The sequence below is a fragment of the Pongo pygmaeus genome, chromosome 19, assembly GCF_028885625.2.
Source record: "Pongo pygmaeus isolate AG05252 chromosome 19, NHGRI_mPonPyg2-v2.0_pri, whole genome shotgun sequence".
NCBI classification, from domain to species: Eukaryota; Metazoa; Chordata; class Mammalia; order Primates; family Hominidae; genus Pongo; species Pongo pygmaeus.
Window position 1 is genome coordinate 16124048 of NC_072392.2, and position 18645 is coordinate 16142692.

General features: G+C 55.8%; 1 protein-coding gene across 1 annotated transcript in view; it reads left to right on the plus strand.

Moving 5' to 3' along the window:
• Positions 1-18645, plus strand: part of LOC129017490 (misshapen-like kinase 1) — a 56034-nt gene that overhangs the window by 19593 nt on the left and 17796 nt on the right. Inside the window, 22 exon segments of the mRNA XM_063657020.1 lie at positions 2678-2743; positions 5865-5975; positions 6419-6509; positions 6990-7120; positions 7418-7472; positions 7625-7703; positions 7956-8122; positions 8607-8676; positions 9079-9271; positions 11137-11253; positions 12010-12225; positions 12494-12577; positions 12579-12677; positions 13003-13263; positions 13696-13781; positions 13946-14056; positions 14199-14311; positions 14543-14631; positions 14985-15148; positions 17544-17701; positions 17940-18038; positions 18129-18191. Coding sequence (XP_063513090.1) covers positions 2678-2743; positions 5865-5975; positions 6419-6509; positions 6990-7120; positions 7418-7472; positions 7625-7703; positions 7956-8122; positions 8607-8676; positions 9079-9271; positions 11137-11253; positions 12010-12225; positions 12494-12577; positions 12579-12677; positions 13003-13263; positions 13696-13781; positions 13946-14056; positions 14199-14311; positions 14543-14631; positions 14985-15148; positions 17544-17574 — 2334 coding nt within the window. The 3' untranslated portion in view covers positions 17575-17701; positions 17940-18038; positions 18129-18191.

Below are 18645 nucleotides of genomic sequence, written 5' to 3' on the forward strand. Positions count from 1 at the left end.
TACTCAGGAGGCTTAGGCAGGAGAATCATCTGAACCCAGGAGGTGGAGGTTGCAGTGAACCAAGATCTTGCCATTGCAATCCTGCCTGGGCAACAAGAGCAAAATTCCATTTAAAAAAAAAATGAATAAATTTGTTAAGTTTTTTTTTTTTTTTTTCCCGAGACAGAGTCTTGCTCTGTCGCCCAAGCTGGAGTGCAGTGGTGTGATCTCGGCTCACTGCAACCTCCACCTCCTTGGTTCAAGCGATTCTCTTGTCTCAGCCTCCCAAGTAGCTGTGACTATAGGTGCCCGCCACCACCCCCGGCTAATTTTTTGTATTTTTAGTAGAGACGGGGTTTCACCGTGTTAGCCAGGATGGTCTCAATCCCCTGACCTCTTGATATGCCCACCTCAGCCTCCCAAAGTGCTGGGATTACAGGCGTGAGCCACCGTGCCCGGCCAAGAATTTTTTTTTTCATAACTTTAGCTGAAGCCAAATAATTGAATGTAGACCCACAAAGTTCTTGGTCTGGTCAGCCCAGTCCCCTTCAGAGCACAGAGAAGGAACCCCCTTCAGCTCTGTCATTACTTCCTCCCGAGCAGGCTGGGGTGTTTTCTCAGACTGCTGCATGCCAGGCCTCAGCAAGGTGCTAGACATCTGGTGAGTAAGGAGGGCTCAGTCCCTTTCTCCAGTGAATCAGACAAGTAAATGTAGAGTCACAATGCCTCGTGGTACATGCTCTGATAGGGCACGCACAGGGTGCCAGGGGCACATCTCTGCTCTCCAGCTCCTCTTTGAGAAAATGGAAAAAGTGCACATTGAGGACATTTTTTAAAAGCCTTGGGCTGGTGTCTCTCTGGTCTTCAACACGCACAAGTCATCTTCCTTGGGCTTATTACTTCAGTGGATGAAGTGCTTTTATTGGCATGGATGTGGGGTTTTTTGGTTGTGGGATTTTTTTTTTCTCCCAGAAACCCTATATTAGCTTTCAAAATCAAGGAGAAAGGAGTTTTAGATTATATGCTTTTAGTATTGTCAGCACAGAGGCCACGTGTTGCCAGGAGAGTTTATTCCTAAGTACCATCCTTACTTTCTGCCTCCGCTTGGTCCCCGCAGCAGTGGGGACGGGCCCGCCCTGTGAAACACCAGAACTGTCAGAACTGTTGGCTCTGAGGCAGGCGTGGTGGCTCACACCTGTAATCCCAGTACTTTGGGAGGCCAAGGCAGGAGGACTGCTTGAACTCAGAAGTTTGAGAACAGCCTGGGCAACATAGTGACACCCCGTCTCTACTAAAAATAAAAAAAATTAGCCAGGAGTGGCGGTGCAGGCCTGTGGTCCCAGCTGTTCAGGAGGCTGAGGTGGGAGGATTGCTTGAGCCCAGGAGACTGAGGCTGCAGTGAGCTATGATTATACCACTGCATCCAGCCTGGGTGACAGAGTGAGACTCAGTCTCAAAAGAAAAAAAAAAAAAAAGAGCCATCATTCTGTAGGATGTGCAGAAGTGTGGACAGTACTGGGCTGTATTTCTCTTCAGCTTGCAGCTCCACCTTCCAACTTCTTTCTCTCAAAAAAAAAAAAGGTTCTGCCAGGAGGGTGTGGGTGGCCTCCTGACAGCAGCTGTGTTGCTGAGGCCAGGCCTGCCTGCTCTTGGTCCAGGGGGAGGACCATCCTCTTTAGGGGCTTTGTTCGAGCCCTTTGGGCCCTCTCCTCCTGGCACTGCTTGGCTCAGAAAAGTAGGAACAGAAAGTTCTCCCTTCTCAGAGGCCCTTTCTCACCATCACCTGCTCACTCCCTCCCTCCAGGTCCCTTTGCCCCTGATTGCCTCAAACCCTGGCCTGGAAGCCCTCAGTCTCCGGGGGACTGGGAAGAGGGAAGGACAAAAGGATTGTGGCCCTGAAATTCCTGCTCCCTGCTAGCTTTCCTCATCCCTGCTTTTAAGAAGTAAGATAATGATAATGGTCATTAACTTTTACTGGGCACACGCTCTGGCGCCAGGAACCATCTGAAGCATTTGATGGGCATTTCTTCACTTAAAATGTGAGTACCAACCCCAGAGGAAGGTACTCAGGCACCCTCATTTTGCAGATGAGGATACAGATGCAGTTTCTCAGTGGATTTGAAATTGGGAACATGTCTTTGAAAAGCCATCTGGGCTCTGACTTCCACGTTCTCTCACTTCTTTTTTTTTTTTTTTTTTTCGAGACAGAGTCTCGCTGTGTCACCCAGGCTGGAGTGCAGTGGCGCAATCTCGGCTCACGGCAAGCACCGCCTCCTGGGTTCACGCCATTCTCCTGCCTCAGCCTCCCGAGTAGCTGGGATTACAGGTGCCCACCACCACGCCTGGCTAATTTTTTGTATTTTTAGTAGAGACGGGTTTCACTCTGTTAGCCAGGATGGTCTCGATCTCCTGACCTCGTGATCCACCCGCCTCAGCCTCCTAAAGTGCTGGGATTACAGGCGTGAGCATCGCACCTGGCCACTCACTTCTTCCAACTTTTCCCATAGAACATTCACTCTGAATCAATCCAGGAAAAGGGCAGCCAGCCACCAGGGTTCCTGCCACGTGCCCTCCTGATGTGCTGGTGTTCACTCTCATATCTTGACTGGATACCACTTTACCCCCATCTAGCTCTGTAATCCTTTTCTAAAGTCCTGACACAGTATTCTTCTGTCTCCCTCCTGTCCCCTGCCCCTAGGACCCTGCTAGGATCTTTGAGCTTGTGGAGGTGGTTGGCAATGGAACCTACAGACAGGTGTACGAGGTGAGATGAATGGTGTGGAAGTATGACCTCCACATCTGCAGGGCACTCTTGGGAGGAGTGGAAGGAAGTAGGTTTCTGGTCTGTAGGTCTGAGGGGGGCTATGGGAGATGCCAGAGGCTGGGGCCCTGGAAAGGTAGAGGCGGGGAGAGGAAAGAGCACCCAGGAGGAGGCACTGTTGATGCCTCTCTCTACCTGAGTGCAGAGCCAATCGCGGACATGGTGGGAACAGGCCAGCAGCCAGGCAGGGTGGCCTGCAGCAGTGAGAGCAGGTGGAAGGGCATACGGCCTTGTGTGTCAGAACTCTCCTGGGATTCAGAGAGAGCTAAGGCCAGAGGTGTGGGTTTGGCTTCTCCCTGGACCACAAAGAGACACAGGACTTTGAGGTACTGGGACCTAATGGGTGGCCTTCTGCAGAGGGGAAGTGACCTGTGCTCCCACAGCGGGCCTGCTGGAGCCAGAGCTCAGGCTTCCTGCTTTTGAGCTGCCTCTGTCCCTGACAGAAGTGGCATGTTTTCAGCCACCGATGGTAGCTTTTAGGTTGGCCAGCCCAGCCCTCTCGTGTGGCCTGACCACTGCTCACACTTGGATAGGGGAGCTGCTCCAGCGGGGAATGAGGTGGCCTGACCACTGCTCACACTTGGATAGGGGGAGCTGCTCCAGCGGGGAATGAGGTGGCCTGACCACTGCTCACACTTGGATAGGGGGAGCTGCTCCAGCGGGGAATGAGGTGGCCTGACCACTGCTCACACTTGGATAGGGGAGCTGCTCCAGCGGGGAATGAGGTGGCCTGACCACTGCTCACACTTGGATAGGGGAGCTGCTCCAGCGGGGAATGAGGTGGCCTGACCACTGCTCACACTTGGATAGGGGGAGCTGCTCCAGCGGGGAATGAGGTGGCCTGACCACTGCTCACACTTGGATAGGGGGAGCTGCTCCAGCGGGGAATGAGGTGGCCTGACCACTGCTCACACTTGGATAGGGGGAGCTGCTCCAGCGGGGAATGAGGTGGCCTGACCACTGCTCACACTTGGATAGGGGGAGCTGCTCCAGCGGGGAATGAGTTGGCCTGACCACTGCTCACACTTGGATAGGGGAGCTGCTCCAGCGGGGAATGAGGTGGCCTGACCACTGCTCACACTTGGATAGGGGGAGCTGCTCCAGCGGGGAATGAGGTGGCCTGACCACTGCTCACACTTGGATAGGGGGAGCTGCTCCAGCGGGGAATGAGGTGGCCTGACCACTGCTCACACTTGGATAGGGGGAGCTGCTCCAGCGGGGAGTGAGGTGGCCTGACCCTACACACTCTTTCTGTCTCTAGCGGACCTGGAGAATCACTGATTCTTAGCCCCTTTTCTGCTTCTAAGTCAGGGACTGGCAAACTTTTTCTGTGAAGGGCCAGATGGTAAATATTTCAGGCTTTGCAGGTCATATTTGCTGTCCCAGCTGCTCAGTTCTGTTGTTGTACCACGAAAGCAGCAATAGACAGTACGTAAATGAATGAGCGTGGCTATACCCCCAACGCCTTCACTGAGGTCACTCACGTTTCAATGTTTTTTCACTTTCACATGTCATAAAATACGATTCCTTTTTTTTTTCCCCGCAACCATTTAAAAATGTAAAAACCAGGCCAGATGCAATGGCTCAAGCCTGTAATCCCAGCACTTTGGGAGACTGAGGTGGGTGGATCACCTGAGGTCAGGAGTTCAAAACCAGCCTGGCCAACACGGTGAAACCCCGTCTCTACTGAAAATACAAAAATTATCCAGGCATGGTGGCGGGCACCTCTAATCCCCGCTACTTGGGAGGCTGAGGCAGGAGAATCGCTTGAACCTGGGAGGCGGAGGTTGCAGTAAGACCCTGTCTCAAAAATAAATAAATAAATAAAAACCATTCTTGACTTGCTGACCACACAGAAGCAGGCCTTGGGCCAGCCCCTGATCCAAAACAGAAGTTCTTTTTTTTTCAGAGACAGCGTCTCGCTCTGTCGCACAGGCTGGAGTGCAGTGGCATGATCTCGGCTCACTGCAACTTCTGCCTCCCGTGTTCAAGTGATTCTTCTGCCTCAGCATCCTGAGTAGCTGGGATTACAGGCGCTCACCACCACGCCAGGCTAATTTTTTGTATTTTTAGTAGAGATGGGGTTTCACCATGTTAGCCAGGATGGTCTCAAACTCCTGACCTCGTGATCCGCCTCCCTCGGCCTCCCAAAGTGCTAGGATTACAGGCATGAGCCACTGCGCCTGGCCCAAAGCAGTAGTCTTTTGTTCTTGTTTTTGTTTTTGAGACAGAGTCTCACTCTGCCACCCAGGCTGGAGTTCAGTGGCGCAATCTCAGCTCACTGCAAGCTCCGCCTCCTGGGTTCATGCCATCCTCCTGCTTCAGCCTCCCAAGTAGCTGGGACTACAGGCGCCTGCCACCACGCCCGGCTAATTTTGTTTTGTTTTTTTTTTTAGTAGAGACGGGGTTTCACCGTGTTAGCCAGGATGGTCTTGAACTCCTGACCTCATGATCCACCCGCCTCGGCCTCCCAAAGTGTTGGGATTACAGGCGTGAGCCACCGTGCCCAGCTGTGAAGCAGTAGTTCTTAACTGCTTTAGGGTTTGGAATCCCAGTGAGACTCTGATGAAAGTACTAGACCCTTCCTCAAGGAAAATGCATATACCTGCATCATTTTGTCTACAGTTTCAGGGATTCCTTGGACTCCTACCCTAAACCCAGCCCCACCCTGCCAGTTCTTTTCCATCTGTATTCCTTCTCCCCCCTCTCTCTCTTTCTCGCTCTTTTTTTATTTTTTTTCCTTTTTTTGAGACAGAGTCTTGCTCACCGTGTTGGCCAGGCTGGTCTTAAACTCCTGACCTCAGGTGATCCGCCTGCCTCAGCCTCCCAAAGTGCTGGGATTACAGGCATGAGCCACCGCACCCAGCGTTTTTCCCTCTCTCTCTTGACTTCAGGAGATCCTGTGGCCTTTGCGAGGCTTCTGCGGCCCTTGCTGTCTAGCTCATACCAGTTCTAGCCCCAGGGTCTCTGGTCCTCCTCCAGGAGTTTAGAGGGGGATCAGGACAGGGGAGGAGGGGCTTGTCTGACTCATACTTTTCCTTTCGGTACCTTCCTGGGATCCTAGCTGGTGATGGGGTTCTGTGGTGCTGGTTCAGTGACTGACCTGGTAAAGAACACGAAAGGCAACGCCCTGAAGGAGAACTGTATCGCCTACATCTGCAGGGAGATCCTCAGGGTGAGTTCAAGGCCCCTCCCCTTGTCTTCTCCTCCTCTGCTACCCTGGCTGGAGCTTCTCCATGAGCAAAGATCCTCCCTGCACTGGGAGGAGACATCACTGCCCTCTTTAGGGAGCAGCAGGCCTGATGCGGGTGGGATGTGGAAGCAGGGTCCCCACCTTGAGAAGTCTCAGGCTGTTGGATGAGACAAGCTCCTCTGTTTCCAAGCTCTGCCGCTTCTCCACCTGTAACCCTGCAACTGCTGGGAATTCACCTGCAGCCACCTCTCTGAGGAAGCTCTCCAGGACAGCTCAGCTTGCTTGGGCTCCTGGTGGAGAGGATCTGCTCCTTCAGCCCAGCCCTGTCCAGACTGATTGCTCCTTGTCCCCTCAACTCACTCCCCACTTACTCTTTCCCACCCCGTCCAACAGCATGGCTAATTTTCCCTGCTCTCCTGTCCCAGGGTCGGGCGCATCTCCATGCCCACGAGGTGATCCGTCGAGACATCAAGGGGCAGAATGTGCTGCTGACAGAGAATGCTGCGGTCAAGCTAGGTGCGCTGGCTCCTTCTGAGGCTGATGGGGCCCTTTCACCTCCAGAACAGAGAATGAGGGGCCCCCTTTTCCCCTCTGGTGGCTCAGGCCCAACTCCCTCCCTACTGGGGAGGCTCACTCCCTCCCCTTTCCCCTGTCCCCCTGGAATGCCCTGCCTCCTGCTGAAAATCCCTCGGGAAGCTCTTCACCTGTCACCTGTTACGGACCAGGTGCTCTGCAGTTTGCTCTGGGGAGATGGGATCTGACGACCCTCCTGCCTGGGCTAATGTCCGTGATCCTTTCACCTGGGTTTTCTCTAAGATGCAGGAAGATGGAATCGGGTTCTTCAGGGTGTTGTTGGGGTAAAGGAGGGTGCTGGGGTGTCTGGGTCGGGCCAGGACCACAGCTGGCTCAGGCGAGTCCTGTGTGTGCATGCAGGGATGTGAGGCAAGGAAGCAGAGGTGACTCCCCATGCTGACCCCTCCCTCTGTGTCTTCACAGTGGATTTTGGGGTGAGTGCTCAGCTGGACCGCACCGTGGGCAGCCGGAACACTTTCACTGGGACTCCCTACTGGATGGCTCTAGACGTCATCGCCTGTGATGAGAACCCTGATGCCACCTACGATTACAGGGTATGGAGTGGAAAGTTGGGAGCATGGGGGCTGCCAAGGGCAGGAAGCAATATGGGGACCGTGGGGCCTGAGCAGGCTGGGGAACAGAGGAAGGTCGGATGATGTTAGCAGTGAGGGGCTGGGGAACATCTTATGGCAAGGCAAGTGTGGGTGGGAAGATGGGATGGGTTGGAGGGCACTGCTGCAGGAAGGGGTGTGGCCCAGGAAGGCTCCTGAGAGGCCAGGATGGTGGGTGAAGAGAGGTTGCACGGCAGAGTTGTCAGGAATATTCACTTGTTCCTTCTCTCCCGTCTATAGAGTGACATTTGGTCTCTAGGAATCACAGCCATCGAGATGGCAGAGGGAGCCCCCCATAAGTTCTGAGTCTGCCGGGAGTAGGAGGGGAGGGAAGGGAAGGGCCCAGAGAGCGGCTGTAGGGAGGAGGTGGTCCTGTAGCTCCGAGGAAGCTAGTCCTGTAGCTCCCAGTGCAGTGAAAGGGACTGAGGGCATCTCTTCTGTGTCCAGCTCTGTGTGACATGAACCCCATGCGAGCCCTCTTCCTCATTCCTTGGAACCCTCCGCCCAGGCTCAAGTCCAAGAAGTGGTAGGTCTCTGAGAGTGTGGGCTCTGGGAAGGAAGGTCCCTGGACAGGGCCATCCCCACCTTCATGCCCTCTGTGCTCAGGCTTGGATCTCACCAGAGAAGAGATTTTGGGGGGCAGAGGGCGGTGACTGGTGTTGGGATATGAAGACAGGAGGGATGTCAAGGTGGCTTGTAGATGAGTGATCCACCCTCTTCCTCTTGCACCCATCCCTTCTGAGGGGACCCTCCCAGTGTGAGCCACCACTGTTTCCAGGTCTGAGAAGTTCATTGACTTCATTGACACATGTCTCATCGAGACTTACCTGAGCCGCCCACCCACGGAGCAGCTACTGAAGTTTCCCTTCATCCGGGACCAGCCCACGGAGCGGCAGGTCCGCACACGGCTTAAGAACCACATTGACCGATCCCGGAAGAAGCGGGGTGAGAAAGGTCAGTGGGCAGGCTGGAGGGGGCAGGTACTAGGGGACAGTCCAGCCTGGCTCCTCTCTGCCAGCCCTGCTCGCTCCTGGCTCCCCTTCCTGCTCCCCTCCTTGGCCCCAGCTCTCCCTGTCCAAGGAGATGGTTCTCAAACTTGCAACCCCCGAAGGGTTTTCCCTCCTTTCCCTCCCAATGTGAGTCAGCCTTCCAAAGGAGGACCGGCCTTTCACATCCTTACAAAAACTCCATGCTAATAACGTGTGTGCGAGCACAGGCACAGGCTCTGTCACACCTCACCTGCCCTGGGACCCAGTCCTGGTCCCTGTCCAGGCCCACACCTGAGACCCACTGTCCTCCCATTGCCCCCAGGAAGTGGGTGGGGCCCCTCATGCTTGCCCACCCAGACAGACCTTCTGGTTCTCCCCACGCGAGGTTTCCCTGGCTCTGGGGCACTGGGTGAGTTAACTGCAGTGGTCTCCCCCTGCAGAGGAGACAGAATATGAGCACAGCGGCAGCGAGGAGGAAGATGACGGCCATGGAGAGGAAGGAGAGCCCAGGTAGGCCTGGCAGGCGGAGTGGGGGTTGGGGGGGGTCATCACTGAGTGGGGGGTCTACAGTGGTGCTTGGCTTTGGGGACTCTCGGCCTGGGGGTGGTGGGCACAGAGAGGTAGAGACTCCTAGAAACCAAATTCCTGAGTGCTAAGAAGTGGAACGAATGACTGAACAAGAGCTGGGGAGAGAGCAATTCCGGGGTGAATGTGGGGCGCAGCAGTAACAGGAAAGGAGGACAGCACTGAAGACCGGGCAGAAGGGGACGGTAAGTCTCCTGGCCACCTGGGAATGGCCAGAGGCAGAGGCCTTGATCCAGTTAAAGCACCCACTCAGGCGGGCCCATGGGGTTGAGAGTGGGAACCAACAGGGTTGTGACCCCAGCGCTTCTTTGTGCCACCCCTGCCCAGCTCCATCATGAACGTGCCTGGAGAGTCGACTCTACGCCAGGAATTTCTCCGGCTCCAGCAGGAAAATAAGAGCAACTCAGAGGCTTTAAAATAGCAGCAGCAGCAGCGAGACCCCGAGGCACACATCAAACACCTGCTGCACCAGCGGCAGCGGCGCATAGAGGAGCAGGAGAAGTGGCGCTGGGTGGAGGAGGTGGGCTGTCTCTGAAGGGCGCAGGCCTGGCGTGGCCTCCTGCTGACCTGGCCCTGGGTCCGTTAGGGCCTCGGAGAGCAGGTTTTAAAATGCCTTAAATGAATGGCATTTCTGTTGAAACAGTTACATGGTTTCAAATTTCATGATGAGCTGGACTTAAAAAAAAAATGTAATCCCATCACTTTGGGAGGCTGAGGTGGGTAGATCACCTGAGGTCAGGAGTTTGAGACCAGCCTGGCCAACATGGTGAAACCCCATCTCTACCAATAGTACAAAAATTAGCCAGGCGTGGTGGCACATGCCTGTAATCCCAGCTACTCTGGAGGCTGAGGCAGGAGAATTGCTTGAACCCGGGAGGCGGAGGCTGCAGTGAGCAGAGATCACACCACTGCACTCCAGCCTGGGTGACAGAGCAAGACTCCGTCTCTAATAATAATAATAATAAGCAATAACCCCCAGCACCCACACTGTCCACCTGCTACCCCCAAAGCAGGTCCTCTCATTGTTGAACAAAAAATAACTTGCAAGAAAACCTGCTACAGAAGAGCCTTGTGCAGTTTTGAAAATATAGGCCAGGCGTGGTGGCTCACGCCTAGGAGGCCGAGGGGGGTGGGGGTGGGGCAGATCGTGAGGTCAGGAGTTCGAGACCAGCCTGTCTAATATGGTGAAACCCCATCTCTACTAAAAATACAAAAAATTAGCCGGGCGTGGTGGTGCACGCGCCTGTAGTTCCAGCTACTCAGGAGGCTGAGGCAGGAGAATCGCTTGAACCTGGGAGGTGGATGTTGTAGTGAGCCGAGATCGCGCCACTGCACTCCAGCCTGGGGAACAGAGCAAAACTCCGTCTCAAAAAAATAAAAAAAATAAAATAAATATAGCGTTCAGATAGCATAGTAGCAAAGTCCTATCTTTTTTTGTTTGTTTGAGATGGAGTTTTGCTCTTGTTGCCCAGGCTGGCGAGTACAATGGTGTGCTCTAGGCTCACTGCAAAATCTCCGTCTCCCGGGTTTAAGTGATTCTCCTGCCTCAGCCTCCTGAGGAGCTGGGATGACAGGAATGCGCCACCACGCCCGGCTAATTTTGTATTTTTTCAGTAGAGACGGGGTATCTGCATGTTGCTCAGGCTGGTCTCGAACTCCCGACCTCAGGTGATCCACCTGCCTTGGCCTCCCAAAGTGCTGGGATTACAGGCGTGAGCCACCGCACCCAGCCACAAAGTCCTATCTAACAAGGTGTTGCCTGGAGAAGGCGTGCTGGCAACTTCATTGCAGAAGTAGGCACAAGTTCCCTCAAGTGTAAGGGCCCCTCAGGGCTTGTGCTTTTGTTGGTGGTGGTGGGGGTGGTGGTAGACTTTGTGGAGGCCACCACAGAAATACCGTGAAAGTCAAGTACCACCTGGGCATCGGCGCTTGTCAAGGAGTGGGCCAGGTCCTTCGTTTCTGTGCTTTCTGTGCACGGGCACCTGGTGCCCTCTTGTGGCCAAAGGCTATCACTACGACCCACTCTATATGGACTTCAGGTAAAGGTGGATTTTAGGCTAGGAGTGCCGGGGAGGCTTGTTTTGAGTTCGGCTTTTGTTTGTTGTTTGGTGGGGTGTGGGGAGTGGAAGGTGTTGTCTAGCTAAGCCCACCCCACAGGCAGCAGTCAGTCTCACAACCTCTCTCATCACAGCTACCGGCTGTTCACCCGAGCCCAGCCCCGCGAGCCCTCAGGTGGGGATGGGTATAGTTGCAGAAACAAGCAGAAGCCGGTCTCTCTCACCACCCTCCGTGGTGAGCAAGGAGAGCTCCGCTCCCTGTCCATGGAGGGGCAGTGCTGACACGATGTCCGGTATGGTTCTTAAGACCACCTGGCTCTCCCCACAGCAACAGCGGCGGGAGCGGGAGCAGCGGAAGCTGCAGGAGAAGGAGCAGCAGCGGCAGCTGGAGGACACGCAGGCTCTGTGGCGGGAGGAGGAGTGGCGGCAGGCCGAGCGCGAGCAGGTAGAGCGCCGCACCCACATCCCTGCCCTCCCCCTCTCCCGCTCCTGCTGCCTGCCGCCCCAGCTCCCCGTGCCCTTCCCCCTTCTCTCCCCTACCCCCAGGTTCCTCCTGTCTTTTCTAGCTTCACTCTTTCTCTCCATTTTCTCCCACCCTTCAACCCCAACCCTGGCCCCCTCCCTCCTCCTTCCCTGCCTCATTCCCATCTCTTTACCCCATCCCTGACTCTCCCCGGCCGCTTCCTCATCCCCCCTCATTCCCTGTGCCCTCTTCTACCCCATCTGTGCCGCACGGCCCCCCTGGCGCTCATGCCATCCCCTCCCCTACCTCTCTCTTACTCTTCCCCTGCACCCCCTCATCCTCCTCCTGCAGATCCCTTCCTCCTCCAACTCGCTGCTGCTGCCCTCCTCTGCCTCTTCCTCCTTCCCTGCCCTCTGCCCGCCACCCCACACCCCGCCCCCCAGGAATATATTCGTCACAGGCTAGAGGAGGAGCAGCAACAGCTCGAGATCCTTCAGCAACAGCTGCTCCAGCAACAAGCCCTGCTGCTGGTAACGGGTCCCTCAGCGTCCTCTGGGAAGATGCTTTTCAGAGCTTCTTTGCTGGAACGGGATGGGAACACTTCAAGGGAAGGGATTCACCCAGGACATCAAGGGAATACATCTCCTCTCTAGGCAGTTGGAGAAAAGAGAGCGCATGCCTGCTCTAACTCCCAGGGCCACACCCTGCTGAGCCCTGTCTCCCTACCCTTGGGCCCAGGAATACAAGCGGAAGCAGCTGGAGGAGCAGCGGCAGTCAGAGCGTCTCCAGAGGCAGCTGCAGCAGGAGCATGCCTACCTCAAGTCCCTGCAGCAGCAGCAACAGCAGCAGCAGCTTCAGAAACAGCAGCAGCAGCTCCTGCCTGGGGACAGGAAGCCCCTGTACCATTATGGTCGGGGCATGAATCCCGCTGACAAACCAGCCTGGGCCCGAGAGGTACTCACTGCCTCCTTTGCCTCCTGAGACTGCAGTCCCACTGCCTGAGGCCTGGAGAGCCACAACAAGTAGTTGTTCACAGTAGCAGGCACCGAGCAGGGGAAAGGAGCACACAGCACAGAGAGGGGAAAGGAGCACACAGCACAGAGCAGGGGAAAGGAGCACACAGCACAGAGCATAGGGCGGAAGTGGTTAGGGCAGGTGGGACCCTCAGTTTTGAGAACAGGGCGGCAAGAGCTGGCCTGCTTGACATCCCTTTACATCACAGGTAGAAGAGAGAACAAGGATGAACAAGCAGCAGAACTCTCCCTTGGCCAAGAGCAAGCCAGGCAGCACGGGGCCTGAGCCCCCATCCCCCAGGCCTCCCCCAGGCCTCCCCCAGGCTCCCAGGACCCCTTTCCCAGACTCCTCCTATGCAGAGGCCAGCGGAGCCCCAGGAGGGACCGCACAAGGTGAGTCTCTCCCCACTCCTGTCTTAATGCAGACACATTAGGAGCTTTGCTCAGAGCACAGGTACACACACACAGACACACACACACCCCTACACCTGCTCAGCCCTGAGCCAGGATTACAGAGCACAGGCTTTGTGGACAGAGACACTCACCTGCTTCTTGCTGCCTGTGTCTGTCCTGACTTAGCTGTCTTCAGGCTCAAGGAACCCCTTGTCCTTCAATGGAGGAAGGGGCAACTAAAGTCCCTTCCCACCCCAGACCCCGATTCGCAGGTGGGGACGTGCCATGGAGCAGGCAGCCCACCCTCCCTGGTCTGTCCCTGCAGAGCCTGGTGGCACACCGGGTCCCACTGAAGCCATATGGAGCACCTGTACCCCGATCCCAGTCCCTGCAGGACCAGCCCACCCGAAACCTGGTTGCCTTCCTAGCCTCCCATGACCCCGATCCTGCCATCCCCGCACCCACTGCCACGCCCAGTGCCTGAGGAGCTGTCAACGGCCAGAATGCAGACCCCACCTCTGAAGGACGTGGCCCCAGCCCGAACCCCCCAGCCTGGGTCCGCCCAGATAACGAGGCCCCACCCAAGGCAAGGACAGCCCTGCGGGCCCAGGGAAAAGCAGAGAACTAGTCATGAGGAGAAGGAGGGCAGTGAAGGGGCGGGCCACATGGAGGAAGAGTGCAGGGCGGGAAGCGAGAGAAAGCTAGGGCGCTGCCCTGCCGGGGTCAGCCATCCAGCTGAGGAGGCAACGTGGAGGGGTGGCATCTATCCCCGTGGGGAGCGTGGGAACGGAGAAATGCCCAGGTTGTTTCAGGGGTGCTAAGGGGCAGACTTTGCGAGTTAGAACATCAGCTCCACCATCTCCCAGCTTCATAACCCTGGACGGATTCACTAACTCCCCTGAACCTCAGTTTTCTCATCCATCAAAGTGGGGGAGCTCATCTCTCAGAGGTGAGGCTTAAACGTCTGTGAGGGGCCCATCGCAGCGCCAGCTCACAGCACGTGGACTTGTCTCCACAGGTGCCTCAGAGGACCTCATCTATCGCCACTGCCCTTAACACCAGTGGGGCCAGAGGGTCCCGGCCAGCCCAGGCAGTCCATGCCAGGTAATGCCTGGGTAGGGCAATGCCTGGGTGAGGTCTGAGGGCAGCCTAGGGAGTAGGGGGGCACAGGGACTTTACCAGCCTACCCACCTAGGGGTGGGCAAGCCCCAGCCCCATCACCTCAGCCCCCCCTCCACCCCCTCGGCACCCCTGTGCTCCTTTCACAGACCTCACAGCAACTCTGCCTGGCAAATCTATCTGCAAAGGCGGGCAGAGCGGGGCACCCCAAAGCCTCCAGGGCCCCCTGCTCAGCCCCCTGGCCCGCCCAATGCCTCTGGGTAATAGAGTTGTCCCCCGACTCACTCCCCCCTCTCACTTCTGCCACCTGCTTCCCTGGCGATGGCTCCCTCTTCAGTGCAGCTCACACCCCAGAGAGGGGAGCACCCTGCCTCCCTGAGCCTGACTCTGTCCCCACAACAGTAACCCCGACCTCAGGAGGAGAGACCCTGGCTGGGAACGCTCGGACAGCACCCTTCCAGCCTCTCACGGGCACCTCCCCCAGGCTGGCTCACTGGAGCAGAACCGCGAGGGAGGTATGTGAGCCAGGGCTGGGCAGCCTGCTCTGGGCCTGGAGGCTTATCAGGATGGACCCTGCCTTTGGTAGCTTTGGACTGGGACACCCACAGGGACAGGGAGGACCTGCGTGGGTATGGAACTTGGGGCTGAATTCTGGGGCTCAGGGCCAAGGGGTCAGCCCAGGTGTGGGCTTGAGGCCATCCCTTGTCCAGGCATCAGTGACCTCCTTCTTCCACCCTGCTGTCCAGCCTCCTCCAAAGTGGACAGCTCCCCAGTGCTCTCCCCTGAGAATAAAGCCAAGCCCGATGACCACCGCCCACAGCCAGGCCGGCCCACAGTGGGTCGCCTGGTGGCAGCATGGCCTGCCTCATCCTGGTTTGGGGCTTAGCCCCAGGGAGCTGGGTGTCAGGGGTGGGGTCTCCGCTGATCTACTGAGAAGGGCTGTGGGGATGGAGGGACTGGTGCTTCTCATGGTACTAACCTTTTCTAACCTCTCTCCTAACCTCTCTCCTGGCTCTTTCTTCCCCTGCGGCCCCTCCCAGAGCTATAAGCGAGCAATTGGTGAGGTTAGTGAGATGAGCCTGCTTGTGGGAGCCCCTCCTGTCACCCTGCTGGGGTGTCCCGGCACCCTTTGTCTACCTCCACCCAGGCCCACCTTCTCCCTGCCCCTCACGTGACTCCTCCCTGCAGGACTTCGTGTTGCTGAAAGAGCGGACCCTGGACAAGGCCCCTCGGCCTCCCAAGAAGGCCATGGACTACTCATCGTCCAGCGAGGAGGTGGAAAGCAGTGAGGAGGACGAGGAGGAAGGCGAAGGCGGGCCATCAGAGGGGAGCAGAGACACCCCTGGGGGCCGGTATGGCATCGGGAGTGGGGCCCTCACACTCCAAGGCACAGGGAGGGAGGGGAAGTGGCAGTGGGGGAGAGGTGGGGCTTTGGGGCAAGTCTGAGGGAGAGTGGCTGAGGATCCTTCCAAAGCTGGAACAACACAGTTCTCTCTATAGATGGGAAAGGGAGACCCAGACTTTCTCAAGGTGGTCCCACCAGCCCCAGAGAAGGGGCCACAGCCAGGTCTTTGCCCACTGAGTCTGAGTTATGCCGCTTCCCAACCACACTGTCACAAAGGCAAGCATAGAATCCACACCCAGACTCAGGCCTGGAAACGCTGTGGTCGGTGAAGGGAAAGGCAGCAGTTTGAGTTCTTCAAAAATCAGGACTCTGACCCACCCCTTCTCTTCCGAAATCTCCTCTCCCAAGATCATGAGATCTCTCTTACCCATGGCTTGCTCAGTCCACTGCCAGCGGCTGGGCTGTGCAAACCAAGGGAGACCTGACCTCAGTAGTGCTGAGATTTTACCTATTGTCTTCCTGCTAGTAGACAAATAAGCCACCAACTTGAAGTCCCAGGGGATAAGCCTATTTTCCTCACTCTACTACTTAGCTACAGTTGGAAAGTTCTGAAGTCAGAGGCAGCTGTGCTTCCTTGGCTAGAGCCAGAGTGTGGTCCTCTGACTGAGGTGATACTGCCCTCCTCCCAAAGCCATCCCCTTTGCTGGGGAGTGGAAGTTATAGCGACACAGATGCAGGCCCAGACCATTCTGAAGAAACCTCGTGTGGCCCAGCAATGCTGTAACTTGATGGTCCTGGCCCACAGCAAAAAAAAGGCACCAACAGATTCCTCCAGGGAAACTCTCAGTGCCTTCTAACAGGTGCCATTGGCCCCTTCTCCAGAGTGGGCACTCTGAATGGCCAAGAACAGCCTTCTCAGCTTTTTGCACCTCCAGCTGTTATAGGATGGCTCAGCCATAACCAAGTTCTTTAGGATTGCTTTGTCTTCCTCAAGGAGCAGCCACACTTCAAGTATTCAGCCATCTCAAGGGGTCTGATTCATGAGCCTCACAGCTTGTGAATTGACAGCACTCAATGCCAAGACCCAGGGCTCTCCCTTCTTCCTAACCTCTTCAGAGCTCTCTCTCCCCTTTTCTCAGTCACTGGAGAGAAGGTTGGTGTCACGGCTGAGTCCTCCCCAGCTTCAGAATTATCAAAATCATAGAATGGAGCAATAAATGCCTTTTAACAAAATTGCCTCCCAATAAGCCTTTTTGAAAGCTTAAAAGGTTGTGTTAAGGTGAGACATTCCTCTTTAGACCTTTGCCCCACTCTCCCCACCCCCAGAGGAGTGGAGTTGAGCACGGACACCCAGCTGATGGTGGGACTTCGGCAGCCTACCGGTAGTACCCTGCATTGCGTGGCTGGCAAGGTCCAGGCAGTCCACCCCTAAACCAAAGGAGTCGCAGAGCCCTACTGCAGTGAGGAGCCTCTGTCAACTGATATGCACCAGGCACCAGCAAGAGAGGAGGGAACCAGAGGACTCAGAAGGGGACAGGCTAGGATGAGCTCTGAATTCTGATGATAAGTGGAAAATTTGAAATCTTGGGTACCAGGAAAGCCCATGTCTGAAGTGCTGGCAGGAACATGAGCTGCTGCAGTGTTTTTCTCTCTATTGATGCCTCCAAGTTACTATTCTCAGCATTTGGGATCTGCTTTTTGGAATACTCAGGTTTCAATTTTTGAAGTGAATTCAAATAATTGCCAAAATGCAGACACTAAAACAAGCCAGACAGTGCTGGTTGGGCCTGGGCTATTGTCCCTCCCAAGGGGACGAGGGCTTTCTGTTGACTGTCAGCCATACCAAGTCACCTCACCAAATTTTCATGAGTTTCTTTTTTGGCTCTGGGGCAAAGTGGTGCGCTCCTTGAGGTCAGCGGTCATATCTCCCACTCATGGGCACCAAGTAGGAGCTCAAGGAGTTTAGGGTTTGGGATTTCAGTGGAATGGGAGTGTCAGAGGAAGACGTGGTGGCCTGATCGGAGTTCCTCTCACACCTGGCTGAGACTTTTTGGTTTTTCAGGAAGCAAAGGGGACAGGGGCATGAAAGGAGACACAGGGGTCATGGGGCCTCCTGGAGCCCAGGGGAGTAAAGGTGACTCCGGGAGGCCAGGTCCACCAGGTAAGAGGGCGTGTGGTCACATCCACTGACGTCTAGGTATTTCCTTTTTTTTTCTGGCTGGCTGAGCCAAAGGGAAAACAAATTCCTAAAAGTTCTTTTTCATCTTAGGTTTGGCTGGTTTTCCTGGAGCTAAAGGAGATCAAAGTAAGAGCTACAGGAATCTGGGCGGCATCCCAGCTACCACTGTTCCTGGCAGAGTGAAGTTGGGGACCTGACTCCACCATCTTTTGCTTCATTGTAGTGTTCACCCAGAGCACCTGGGATTTCTTTAAAACCTGGCCCTGGCTAAGAGGAACAGAGCAGCCAGCGGGGGGCAGGCCTCGCTGATGTTTCTCTCTAGACTTCACCCCACTTTGCCACCCATGGCGTGGAGTTAGACAGTCACACCCAGAGCTCCTAGTAAGTCCATAAGTCCCAGACCTTGCAGATGGAAAAGATTAGTAAGTTGCTGAGAATAATTTTCCTCCTACTAAGAGGGCTAGCTCATGGCTTCTAAAGAGAGGCATTAAAGCTGCCAAGAGGACTGTAAGGTGTTAAGAGGTACATGTCTCACTGCTGAGAAGAGAAGCACCAGGGGTGGGGGTAGCCAGGCCCTCTGCCAACCACCACAGCCTGGCAGTCACTACTTTCCTTTCAGGACAACCTGGACTGCAGGGTGTTCCAAGCCCTCCTGGTGCAGTGGGACACCCAGGTGCTAACGGCAAGCCTGGCAGTGCTGGGTCCCCTGGGCTAACAGGTGAGGTCCTGGGTCCCATGGCGGGCACAGGGAGTGATGTGTGAAAAGCCTAGTCCAGCCCTTATTCCCTCTGTGGTGTTTGTTGTCCAGGATGTCCAGGGAGCCCCGGGAGTCCAGGAGCCGTGGGCCTGAAAGGAAGCAAAGGGGACACAGGTAACAGAGGGTGTGCTGGGTGAGTAGGTGGGCTTGCTGGGTGGCAGGATGGATGGGGAGAAAAACTGCCTCCTGTTAGGCCCACGGAGGAGGCAGAGGGTCTTCTGTGCCTTGGCCTCTGAGGTTCCTGGTTATGGAGGGCAGTTGCCCCGCCAGGACCTCTTAAGCCCAAGTGCCTAGGGCTGTTCTTTCTCTTCTCAGGGCTCATGAAAGGCCTTGAATGCCATGACCAAACCTCCAGCATCAGGGAGGCGAGCAAAGCACCTGGCCCATACCATCTCGCTGCTCTGCCTCCCAGCTGTATGTTTCTGCTCTCTCCTGCTGACCCTTCATTGGGACCCCCAGGAGGGGGTCCAGGAGCCTGGATTCAGGCTGGAGGGTCCAGAAAACTCTTCTTCCACATTTTCCTAGGGGGGCAGCCTGGGAGCACTGACCCACACTAGCCAAACTCACA